The 13238-nt window shown below is 42.4% G+C and overlaps 1 protein-coding gene and 1 pseudogene across 3 annotated transcripts in view; one reads left to right on the top strand and one right to left on the bottom strand.

Moving 5' to 3' along the window:
- phf2 (PHD finger protein 2) overlaps nucleotides 1-13238 on the bottom strand; it is a 76601-nt gene that overhangs the window by 19264 nt on the left and 44099 nt on the right. For all 3 annotated transcript variants that reach the window (XM_086116951.1, XM_086116950.1, XM_086116952.1), the window contains 3 exons: nucleotides 9732-9910; nucleotides 3890-3957; nucleotides 1291-1469 (listed from right to left, as the gene is read on the bottom strand). In XM_086116951.1, the coding sequence (XP_085973077.1) occupies nucleotides 1291-1469; nucleotides 3890-3957; nucleotides 9732-9910 (426 nt within the window). The remainder of the gene's footprint in view (nucleotides 1-1290; nucleotides 1470-3889; nucleotides 3958-9731; nucleotides 9911-13238) is intronic.
- LOC147200836 (uncharacterized) lies at nucleotides 4468-5189 on the top strand (annotated as a pseudogene).

The raw sequence follows: 13238 nt of genomic DNA, 5'->3' as shown, positions 1-13238 counted from the left end.
TGTTGTGAGGATTTGTTCATATGTAAAACAATAAGTGAGTATTCACTGCGTCGAACCATGACAAGTGGGAAGTCACCAGGATTCGAGCAAAGGAGCGAGAGGCCAGGCTCCAGCAAGACACCTTAAAAGGTATGAGTTCTGTGCTGCGCTCTCATTTGTGGTCATCTCTCAACCCAGAAGTTGGGGGCTCAATCCCCGGCCACTGCAACCATGTCAAAGTATCCTTGAGAAAGACAGTGAACCCCTGGTTGTTCCTTATGCTACGTCATCAGTAGATAAATGAGCTAACAGTGTGAAGCGCTTTGAGTACCAAGTGACAGCCCATTTCCCATTTATGAGTCTTGGGTTTTTCCAGCTCGTTACGGCTGAAAGACTGTGGTAGTAAAAGCCCTTGTCTTTCGACGAAACACGTACAAGCCGTGTCGAGATGACGGTGCGGCCTCCCCAAATTTGCAAGTGCTACTGTGCCAAGAGGCCAAATCCAAGAGGCACAAGCCATTACTTCTGTTTTCGACATTTTTGTTCCACCTGATACTTACTGCTGTCTGCACGAGTGAGGCCTGCCTGAACATGAAAAGAAATAAATTCATATCTCCAAGTCTAGAATACAGAACCAACTCCGACGCATAAATTCAACAACTGAAACATTACCAGCATATGCTGAGTTGATAGTTTCCAATTAAGGTTTTTGAAAAAGCAGTGAGGTAACTCTAAAATCTCAACTTTGTTCAAGCATAAAGTCATCATCATCCAATTAGGTTTAGTCCCATATTCAAGAATCATTCTCCTCTTTTAGAATTTGGTTTCTCTGCTTTATTTGCCTTTCACTTTCCTCTTCTGTGTTTATCCTATGATAACCACATTATTTTAACCCTGCATTTACAGTAGTCTGTGTGAGTAGTTTAGAAAAAATCTTTATCCACATATCAAAAACGACTCACTGTGTTGTGAGGACGAATTAAATCATGGCCTCCGCATGGGCAAGAACCTTAGGAAATGAAGTCACCTTCTCACAACCCAATTTCATTCCTGTTTTCTAACAGTAAGTAGAAGGCATCCATTTATGAATATGCACAGATCTTACCAATAATAGTGGACATTCAGCCGTCTACTCATAAGAGCGGAAGAGGAATGTTCACAATCAACTTGCGATCTCCACAGTAAATACTTAACAGTTAACAAACAGAGTCCATTTTGATTATAGTTGCCTCCTACCCAACTTAAGTGTAAAAGGTACACAGGTTTACAAAGACAGCAAGTGAGGCAGAAGAAAGTATGTGATGTGCCTACCTGTTGGTGCTGTAGTCAATTCCACCCACTTGCTTGCTGGCCTGCAGCAAGTCAAGAATACCTGCCGCACTGCCACTGTTTTTATTTATTTTTGTGTTTAAGTAGCGACATTTACCCTCGGGCTTGGCGTCTGTGTCTATATGTAGAGTTTCTTCATCTGAAGAATCAGCACTCTGATTCTAGAAAACAAATTGCAAGTGAATAGACATTTAAAACAAATGAATAAATAAAATTGATAAAGTTGAAAAAATATGTAAATAAATCAAATACAAATGACTATGCAGAGTGCCATTTGGCAGTGAGACAACCAATGCTGCGAACCCAAACCCGCCACCCTTCACCATAAAAAGAACCAACAAAGAACAAGAACAAGAAAAGTATCAAAAGAACACTTTCATATTAGAGATGAAAGTGTACTTTCCTGAAAATTCCAGAAAATACATATAAAATTTTAACTGACTTACCAGATTAGTCAACTTTTCTAATGTAGTCGGACAAAAAATCTCCGTTCAAGTCCTTTTCCTCAAGCCATGACCACTTGAACGTGTTCCTAAAACTCGCGTCTATTGCATGTATGTCAGCTTGCCTGTCTACCTGTTTGAACATTGCGCTGTTTGAACATTGCGCTGGGCCCGTACCTGGCCGATCACGCATGAATTAAATACTCGACATTCAATTAATCTGCCTTTTGTGTGCACATGTGCATCCTTTGTGGCTTCCGTTCTCGCCGAAATTTCGAAAGCTCCGCGATATGGCAAGGCCAAGAGAATGCGAGGGGAGGGGTGTTACTGTTCCTAGTGTTAGTGCCTCAACATGGCTACGCCCATGAAAGCAAAACAACAAACTCAAACGCGTGTTCGTTCAATGTTGTTGACTAATATCCGGATTAATTTTAGGCAATTTTTCCTCAATTTTCAAATCCGGAATTCCGGGAAAATCCAGGGGACTTTCATCTCTATTTTTATGGATTTGCGATTATAAGTACGACTTAAATGTCTTAAAAATAGGTTATGGAATGACTTTTATTGATAACTTTCAAATAAATATGTCATTGTGATTCCTCTGTAGATCTGGATGGGGCGTAGGAAGACCATAGCCAGATCCTTATCAGTCCAGTTGTACTGTATACCGGATTTTACCACATGTCAGGGCCCGAGACTAACATTTTGTTCTGGTTGCGTTGGCGCTTAAGTTCGTTGCACCAAAATTTTGGACCAAATCACATTCACAGAGCTGCCTACCAATTGAAATGTGCTTCCCGGACAATTTATCAAGATCTTCACCCATCAATCGTTTGAATCGCTTATCCCCACGTGGGACGTGGGCATGTTGGAGCCTATCTCAACTGTCTTCAGGCAGTAGGCAGTGTGAACCCTGAACTGGTTGCCAACCAATCGCAGGGCACACAAAGACGAACAACCATTCACACTCAGAATCACACCTTGGATCAATGTAGACTGATCAATTGACCAACATGGTTTTGGTTCTGTCTTCCCCCCTGTTAGATTTCTTTGTTTATGTTCCTCTGGACAAGTTGTAACTGGGAAAGTAAATTCCTTGTGTGTTTTAAATACTTGGTCAATAAATCTGATTATGATACTGAAAAACATGTCCTCTGTGGGGGGGGGGGGGGGGGGGGGGTGGTCCAGAATTGGTTCATTTGGGTGAAACCAATCCATGTTCTACTGCTGATTACAAAAAAAAATAAAACCCCGGATAACATAGACACAAACATTATGTGTGACAAAAGAAGCGTCTAATGTTTCTTTTGGTTCGTTTCATGTATACATTGTCCTAAAACACAAGTTCCCGTGAGCCTTGAAAGATCAGTCAGAATGGTGTAAATTGTCTAGCACTCAACAGGTACTTGTTCTATAATGGCTGGCATTGAAAGGGTTAGTTGTGTTGAACTGTATTTGATGTACAAATGACAACATTTGCTACAACTCATGCATTTCCATACAGTGGAGAAAAAAAATTCTCTTCTTGTGCAGAATAGTACTTAACTATCTTATTATTCACACCAATTTTTTTGTAACCAATTTCTTTGTAAGTGACATTAAAATTGAATGAGAACAGCACCAGAAAGAGGCGAAGATGCTTATTGTTCTTCTTATGTCAAGGTCAGACGACACGCAAGTACCCTGATTTTGACCAGACAGTCACACACAAATGTTGATGTCGTGGCCCATTTTGATATTACTGCGGCTGAGCTCATGTAGTTACATACTCAACAATTGGTCTGGCATGACAGTTCACGACCACGACACAAAAAGTCCGTATGTCAGAATTCTTGTCTGTCTTGCCACATAGTGTGGCATGTCCTACGTCGTCCTGCGATTGGTTCCTTGGCATTGACCAAAAGTGAGATGGAGCGAATCACCGGTCACTCCCTGACAAGCCGGCTGATGGACATGTGTCCCTCAACATATCTCTGGCAGAAAAAGGTGTGGGTCCTTGCTGTAGTTTGAATTTGTTTATTCAGATTTTTTTTCTGTTTATACCGCATAAATGTTCTTCATCACAGAGCAACATGCAACTGGTATCAAATTTCCAGATCATCAATACAGTTTAAAATAGCCTCCATGTAGTTACATACCTTTGACACCAAGGGCTTGGTCTTTGTTTTTTTGGTTGGTTGAATAGGTGCTCTGATTTCTGACAAAACTGCAAAACAATAATCAGAATTAAAAACAGATTGACTGTATATGTTTGGTTTCATCAGTGTTTGTTTATTCACAATAATATCCAAGTAGTCAGTGGATTTATTATTTGTGACGTTGAATGAAACTGCCATCAATCTACTGATGTAGTACTTGACTCATTACTTAAGGCCTTAAATACAAATGTAATTTTCTCACAGGCCAAAATGCTTACTATCAACACTTGGCCGTGGTATTTGGGAACCAGGACACACTGGTGAAAATATGGGTGCCAGGGCATGAGCAAGACATTTATTGAACAGGGAAAACAAGCTGCTGATGCAATTCGACAATGGAGGATACATGCAGAGAATGTGGGAGGCATGGGTTCTTCAGAACCCCACATCAGCACTGAGTAGGAAGCAACTGCGGGCTTAGTGTTCAAACATCAACAATAGGAAGTTGCTATCACAGTTGGGGATGGATGAGCTACAGTGTGCATCATCTGCAGTAGATGCTGTGGCAAGGGGGAGAGATGATACAAGATCATTCGGGGAGTGGTTACATCATCACCCCAAACATCAAGGGTGGGTTCCAAGCCGCACAATCAGAAACATCAGTTATCCTAGAGATGCTTGGCTATGAGACAAACAGCCGTAAGAAGCATCAGCCACCTCGGTGGAAGAGAAGGCTTGGGGTAAGCATAAGGCAAAAATAAGGCGATCCGGAGAGAAGTTAACCTCCTAACAGTGCAAAGCAAATGTTTGAACCTCAAGAACTGCCCAAGGAATATAGGAAGATATGCACAGGTGAGGCATTTGAGACTGCCAAGCAAAGATTTACTGCCTTGAGTACCCGCCTGAAGAGGTACACCAGAGGGGTAAAGGCTATGAGAATAAACTAAATACTGTTCAATAGGGTCTCCTCTTCGTGACAAGGTAGTATCAATGGTAGACTGAAACAGACCCATCCAAGGGTGAGACAGAGCAACACTGGGAAAAGGAAGTGTCACACAATACCATTCCCCAATGGCTGGCAGACTTACAAGCAGAGCACAGCAACATCCCAGAACAAGAACCAGTACTCATAACAGTGACAGATATCGAAGCAAGAGTATCAAAAATGAAAAGCTGGACAGCACCAGAGCCCAACATGATTCATGCCTACTGGCTAAAGAAGCTAACTGCTCTCCATGAATGCTTGGCATCACAAATGAATTAGCTGCTAACATCCCACCCACAATGGCTAACTCTGTGACACCTGTCACTCACTGAATTACATAGCAAATTGATACAGAAAAAAAAGTGATATATCTAATTCATTTGCAGTGCATTCACTGCGCTGGATAGGTTTTCTTGTGCGCTGAGAGTGTGCGACCAGTGCGCAGTTGCGCAGCTTAGAGGGAACATTGGTTCCGTTGCATCTCCAGTAAACGTAAATTAAAATGAAAGATACCTTTCATTGTATTGCCTTGTGTCGGAAACTTCGCTTGTCTCGAAGCATAAGGCGATTTCCCTCGCTGCAGCTGCTCCCTACCGGTATGGAAGAGTACTACATGATTACTCTTCCAGGCGATAGACCGCACAGGCATACATACTGGATAATTTCCTGTGGCACACTTGACAATATCTGTGGCCCAGGGTTTGATAAACACTGGAATAGAGGACCCAGAATCAAGACAGCAGACATCGCCAAAGGTGGATGAGAACAAAGTTTTTATATTGACAAAAATTGATTGTGAAGTACTAGATTGTACTGTCAAAGTTTGACGTTCTTGTGGTGATGTATTGGAAGATAAAGGTAACTGTTTGTTGTTGTTGATTTTTTTTTTCCTTTTGGTAATGTCCTAAAATACTTGAAATGCTCTTTAATGCTACACATCGGCCTCTTTCCGATCGATACACACGGGTATGAATGTTTGGAAGGGCCAATCATCTGTGAATCTGTCAAGGTGAACGTAGATATAATGTACGTTTTTACACACATGCGCACACACACACACACACACACACACACACACACACACACACACACACACACACACACACACACACACACACACACACATTATATACAGTGGCACCTCTACTTACGAACGTCTCTTCATACGAAATTTCCAAGTTACGAAACGCCTCAACAGGAAAATATTGCCTCTTGTTATTAAATAATTTTCAAGAAACGAAAGGTAAAAATACAGTGTGGGCTGCTACTCGCAGCTCCAAGTTTCCGGAAAAAACATCATACTTATAGCTGCTCTGCCATTGGCTATTGCGGAGCATCATCCTGGCATCCAATTGGCCAAGAGGGACCTCCACCGTTTGCATCTATGAGTGTGGATAGATAGATATGTGTCCATGCAGCGTCCTCGTCATTCGCCCCTCAGGCCATGAGGTATTCCGATAGTTTTACATGAATGTGAATCACCCAGAAAAAGTGTTCACCAGTCGAGCGATCGCTCATTATGATGATGTTTGCCTTGGACATTTTCGAAGGACTGCTAAAAGCCGACAAAAGCCAATGTCCTTGGATCGGTTCTTGACAAAACGCTCGACAAAAACCACTTCTGAGAGAGAACATGAACCAAGGAGGGCAAAAAACGATGAGGATGCAGTAAAAAGTTAAATGACCATCATTTTTATTCTTGACAATATTCTTTGTTTTTTACATGATGCACAACTCAAATTTATTGTGCAACACAGTAATCTAATTGTAACATGTATTTGTTACATATTTTGATGCATTTTTATTAGAGCTGTCAAACGATAAAATATTTAATCTAATTAAAAATGCAACTGTCATAATTAACTCAAATTCACGAAAAATTAATCGTGATTACTCATGCATTTTTTTATCGTTTCTGAATTTCCTTTTAATTTTTTTATGTCCTATTTTTCCCCATTTTAATGCTCTCATCAACATGGAATTATGAGTCAGTTTTCTATGTGCAAAATGCAAATATTTACTGCGACAGTTGCCAGATTGTTCCACTGAGAAGACCAAAGTTACCTGTACGTTTTGCAGTCGTAAACTGAGCTATCATCATAGCAGGTCAAGTCTGAAATACCACCTAATGGCCAAGCACACAGCTGACGTGAGTACTCCGCCCCCTTGTCTCAGACAGACAGCTATGGATCATTTCAAAGCGAAGAAAATGGATGACACGACGAAGAACAAATTTGCTGAAGCCATAGCTAAATGTATGGCTACTGCATGCAAGCCTGTCAACATTGTCCACAGCCAGACTCAAGCTGAAATCATTCGCATTGCATCTAACGACTCCACTACGGATTGCCAGCGAGAGCCGCCATTACAAGCTGTGTACAGAGATTGTACGTAGCGGGAGAAGACACTGTTTCAGGAGAGAAATAAGAGACTAGGTTGATGAGCCTCTGGTGAATAAAGAGCAGGCATTACGTTGATTACGATGTATGCCACTGACGCGATTGTTACTTGTTTGGAACTATTTTGTGTGGAAGGTTCAGTGTTCCGTGGCCGTATAAATAAAGTGGGTGGAGCTTCTCTGTGTTTGTCTGACTGACGGTGCGCTGAGGCATGTCGAGAGTTCAGCGGTGTAGTAGCGACCGTACTGAAAATAAAACGTCTCCGGTGTTGTCATCGAACCAAGTGGGAATGCGCCAAGTAAACTTTCCATTCATAAACTCTTTTAGAATCCGTTTTCGGTGTCTCGCGCGTGCGTGGACCTGTGCAGTGCGCTTGTTGTTTTGTTTCTGGTTTATTTATAGAGCAACGTAACATCCGCTGTGACGTGTGCCACGTTAATCTCGCGAGAAAAAAATTTAATCCCGTTAAAATTCATTTAAATTAATGCCAATAAAAACACGCTAAACTGACAGCTCGAATATATATATATATATATACTGTATATGTACTATATGTATGTACACATTGAATGCATTAACATCCAGTGACCCCTCACTATATTGCATTTCATTTATCGCAGCTTCAGTACATCGTGTTTTTTTTCCAGAGTACTGCATTCAGAAAAAAAAGGCAGAATGACTCAAGAGCTTTGGTACATGCCTGTACGCATGATTAGTTCTCGGTGCGACGTCGACCAATGGATTCATCCCGTGAGCTGATTGGCTGCATATCTTCGCAGCCCCGCCCAGCACCTTGCCTTGCATCTCATCACGATGTTGACTCTCTGATTGTCTGCCTGCCTCTCTCTGGCATACTGTCTCTTCTGTTTTGTTTGCTACGTGCACGGCGGGGGGAGAGCGGGAGAGAAAGAGAGAGAGAGTGAGAGAGAGAGCAAAAGCGAATGCGAGCGAGTGAGCGAGAGAGTGAGGGGTGATTGGGCTTCAGCTAAAGCGGCAGCACGTCTCCTCTTCCTTCTCTCTTCCTCCTAATCATCTTTTCGTAAAAACACATCGGCTGCGCAAGGATAGCTAGCTGGAGGCTAACGGCGGCCACACCGTCAACACAAGTCCCTTCGCCTCTCTCAGGAGGCAATGCTGATGAATGTTAACTACTGTACAAGGTTTTATAATTAAAGATCTAAGTAAATATGTGTGTAATCTTTGTCTCAAACAAAAGTATCCATCCATCCATCCATCCATCTTCTACCGCTTATCCGGGGCCGGGTCGCGGGGGCAACAGCTTTAGCAGGGAAGCCCAGACTTCCCTCTCCCTAGCTACTTCTTCCAGCTCTCCCCGGGGGATCCCGAGGCGTTCCCAGGCCAGCTGGGTGACATAGTCTCTCCAGCGTGTCCTGGCTCTTCCTCGGGGTCTCCTCCCGGTGGGACATGCCCGGAACACCTCACCAGGGAGGCGCTCAGGAGGCATCCAAATCAGATGCCCAAGCCACCTCATCTGGCTCCTCTCGATGTGGAGGAGAAGCGGCTCGACTCTGAGGCCCTCCCGGATGACCGAGCTTCTCACCTTATCTCTAAGGGAGAGCCCGGATACCCTGCGGAGAAAACTCATTCCGGCCGCTTGTATCCGGGATCTCGTTCTTTCGGTCACGACTCATAGCTTGTGACCATAGATGAGGGTTGGAACGTAGATCGACCGGTAAATTGAGAGCTTCGCCCTTTGGCTCAGCTCCTTCTTCACCACGACAGACCGATACAACGTCCGCATCACAGCAGATGCTGCACCGATCCGCCTGTCGATCTCCCGCTCCCTCCTGCCCCCACTCGTGAACAAGACCCCAAGATACTTAAACTCCTCCACTTGGGGCAAGATCTCCTCCCCGACCCGGAGGGGGCACTCCACCCTTTTCCGACTGAGGACCATGGTTTCAGATTTGGAGGTGCAGATTTTCATCCCAACCGCTTCACACTCGGCTGCGAAACGCTCCAGTGAGAGTTTGAGAGCCCTGCTTGAAGGAGCCAGCAGTACCACATCATCTGTAAAAAGCAGAGATGCAATACTGAGGCCATTAAAACGGACCCCCTCAACGCTTCGGCTGCGCCTAGAAATTCTGTCCATAAAAGTTATGAACAAAACCGGCGACAAAGGGCAGCCTTGGCGGAGTCCTACCCCCACTGGAAACGATTCCGACTTACTGCCGGCAATGCGAACCAAACTCTGACATCGGCGGTATAGTGACCGAACAGCCCGTATCAGGTATCATCACTGTTTAAATATTTTAAACATGCTGGTACCCACATACACTTCAACAACAAAAAAATCCAAGGGGGGGGGGGGGTCTGGGTGTCAAACCCCCCTTCACGGTTTTTCATTTATCACGGGGTCCCGGTCCCCATTGACCGCAATGTGAGGGATCATTGTATATATGAACTACCATTGGAAGATTCATAACACAATACTCACAGGAAAGTTCTCTCTTCATGGTGTTCTTTTTCCGTCGTATTGGGAATTCATCAATCTTCAGTTCTCCCTCATCTGAGACGTATTCATACTCATCTCTCACTGGCTTGGGTTTGTCCTCTTTTAAGTTTTGCAATGTTCCAAAAATACTTGCCTCAGTCTGAGCTTTCACTTTCTTTGAGCTAGATAGGAAACAACAGGATAAAGAAGAGCATCTTAGCAAGTCACTTGGGCCTTCTCTCATATCCAAAATCAAAGCCAAAATTAAAAAAAGATCCATCTTGCCATGTAATTTTGCCAATGGTCAAAATGAATTGATATTGTTGAGTGAAAGAGCTCTTCAAATATTGGTGTGTTGATAGTCACCTGCTTTTATCGTGATGTTAACTTCATTTCTCTAAACATGAATGCCAATGCACACTGTTGTCACTGCTCATGACTTATTTATTCATTTTTACTTCTAACAAAGATTCAGCCCATTAGCACTGACAACTCTTCCTGGACGTCAACACCGCTTTATCACCTGTCCTCAAGGGAGGAAATGTTTTTCGCTGATTCAGATTACTGTCCTGTGGTTGTCTCGGGAACCTCGCACCATGTGAGCCACCACTTAAATGCTAATGGCAGTAAAAAGGAATGCCCACTGCTTGGAGTTAACTGGCTACTTTTGGCCACATGTAGCTGTCTACTTGCCTCCTCATGCAATCATCTACCTACACTCGGTCTCCTCTATAAATACTAACCCTGCAAAAATAATAATAATGATAATTAGCTTAGACAAGCATTGTTGTGTTGTGTTTTTGGCTGGTCTTGCTGGCATCACCAGCTTACTAGCAGTACAATAGCAGTATGCTTTAGCAAGACCAGTCGCAAAAGCACAACAAAAACAGCCAAAAACCAAACCTTATGTTACTGCGCAATCTGCTGTACCAACACAGTGATAGCCACCCAGAAAAGACCAGCATGCTGTTGTTACCCCGCTGTCACTGGTGACAACAGCAAGATTCCAGATGGTCACCAGCTATTCAACAGTCCCTGGTAGGGCCCAGCAACATGCTTGGCCCTGCTGGGTGGCTGAGGCTTTTTAAATATTATTATTATTATTATTTATTTTTATTTTTTTGCAGGGAACTCTCAGGACAGCACTTGACACTTTGTTGTCACATATTTCACCTACATTAGATTCTCTTGTCCTAGTTAACATTGAATAGAACCACATTACATGTTAATGTTGCACACGGCATCAATTGCAGCCTGGTCAATATGGTTAATATTTGTTAACTGTGGGTTTGTGAAGCTCTTTCAGATTTTTTGTGAACAAGGGCTATACAAATATGATACTTGATGGAGAACTTTATTGGCTCTATTAGTCACTCTGACCCATAGAATAAGAGTAAACTTTTAAAATTTGATGGCCTGATCTAAAACAATAGAGCCATTTTCACTCGACATCATCAATAGCTACACACACATCACAGGCTGTGTCTGACTGTGGACAATATCCCCTAAATAGTGCACTATTAAGGGGTTACATTATTTTGTAGAATGATCGAATGTCCAAAAGGAAAAATGCAGTGCACTCAAAATTATCCACAATGCACTTTTCAAAGTAGCAAGCATCGATGGTCACTCAACAGGTTAATATAGACCACATTGCGAGCAAGAAAAAACCTGTCACGAGAGTGAATATTAAAGCATTACATTAACCATACCCCATGGAAATAATGTATTCATGATTTTAATTGAACATATGTAACACATAGGAAATAAAATATCCTTTAAAATATTTCTTAACAATAAAAAGAAATCTGGGATGTTAATTTACTGGTGCGTCATGACAGGTACGGTGGTCACGTGATATGTGGTAAGTAGTTTGGCAATTTGGGCAGCGACCTAACAGAATGAGGGGACTACTATACTGTATAGTTTTATAAATATTGCAGGACCATATAGTGAATGAGAGGTTATGGTATAAGGATGGACGTTTGGAAAGAGCCATTGATTCAAATCACCAGGAGACACATTGTAGCCTGTGAGTTAGTATTTGAATATGTTCAAAAGATATCAACATGCCGAGCTGTTGTGTGTACAGGTGTACAAATCTAAACATTTTTCTCAATTCCAAGAGGACACAGGCCATTTCAGAACCATTCCAGGACTCCAGCCAAAGTACCTTCACACAAATCTGAGGTTACATTTCAAAATACAACAGCTCTGAAATTTGCAATTTTACGGAAGAGGATTAGGGCCAATCATTCAAAATTCTTATTTCATTCTCCCGCAACCTGACCAGTTCTCGGGCATGCTATACAACCATGGGGATTCAACCAAGGTAGTTTCACACAAATCCAATGTTGTATTTCAAAATAAAATTCTAAATTAATCAGTGGCAGTGTCACCACTGCCACTGATTAAAATAATATGAATAAATAACAATTCAAACTTTGTTTTCCTGCAACCAGACCACCATCAGGGCAAACTAGATCACTCCATGTAACCAACCAAAGTACTATCATGCAGATCTGATGTCGCATTTCAAAATAAAAATCCTCCAAAATCAGCAATATGATTTATAGACCCGATTTCAAAAATTTTTTAATTCTCTTATCTCAAAACCAGACTAACTTGACAGGAAACTTGAAGATCAGAGGACTCCAGCCAAAGTATTTTCACACAAAGCAAGGGCTCCAGAGACTTTATGTAGGTCTTGGGCTGTGATATGCCACCAACTTTTGGCAGATTTGAATGAAACAGTTAACTGAGGATGTTTGAATTAAATCATTTGGAGGGCGCAACGACGCCATGTTTTTGAAAACCGTACAATAAACTCATGAAATAGGGATTATTTTAATCAGCATGATGTGTGTACCAAGTTTCATATGAAAGCCCATCAAAATCGGCATCAAATCGGCATGAGACGAAAGAGCTTTGCTTTTACTTTATATGTTGAACATCTTAAGATGAAACACCCGCATTTTCAAGACAATAAGGTGAGATGTTGAGGAGTTCTTTGAAATGTGACCTCTATAAAAGGCCAAAAATCAGGCAAAATTTGAAATAGTATTCAAAATGGCGGACTTGCGATTAGGTTTAGCAACTGGCTCCAAGATACTTTTTTGTAGGTCTTGGACTATTAGATCCATCAACCCATCCATCCATCCATTTTTACACCGCTTATTCCGAAGAGGGTCGCGAGGAGTTGCTGGAGCCCATCCCTGCTGATTTCGGGTGAAAGGCGGACTACACCCTGAATTGGTCACCAGTCAGTCTCAGAGCACATATAGAGACAAATGACCATTCACACCCACATCCACGCTGCCACTGAGTGGGAACCGATCCCACGCTGCATGCACACAAGTCAAGCGAGTGTACCACTACATCATCAGCGACTGGACTGTTATATATATCACCAAATTTATGTCTCGTGGACTTTTTTTGCTGGGAGCGGGGGGATTACACATTCAACTCATAAAATATTGGTGCTCTTGCTAGGCTTTTTGTGAATGCCAA

Source organism: Hippocampus guttulatus, chromosome 8 (genome assembly GCF_054856545.1).
Source record: "Hippocampus guttulatus isolate MCC_2025c chromosome 8, RoL_Hgut_1.0, whole genome shotgun sequence".
In the NCBI taxonomy this organism is placed as follows: Eukaryota; Metazoa; Chordata; class Actinopteri; order Syngnathiformes; family Syngnathidae; genus Hippocampus; species Hippocampus guttulatus.
This window is presented reverse-complemented; position numbering and strand designations above follow the sequence as displayed.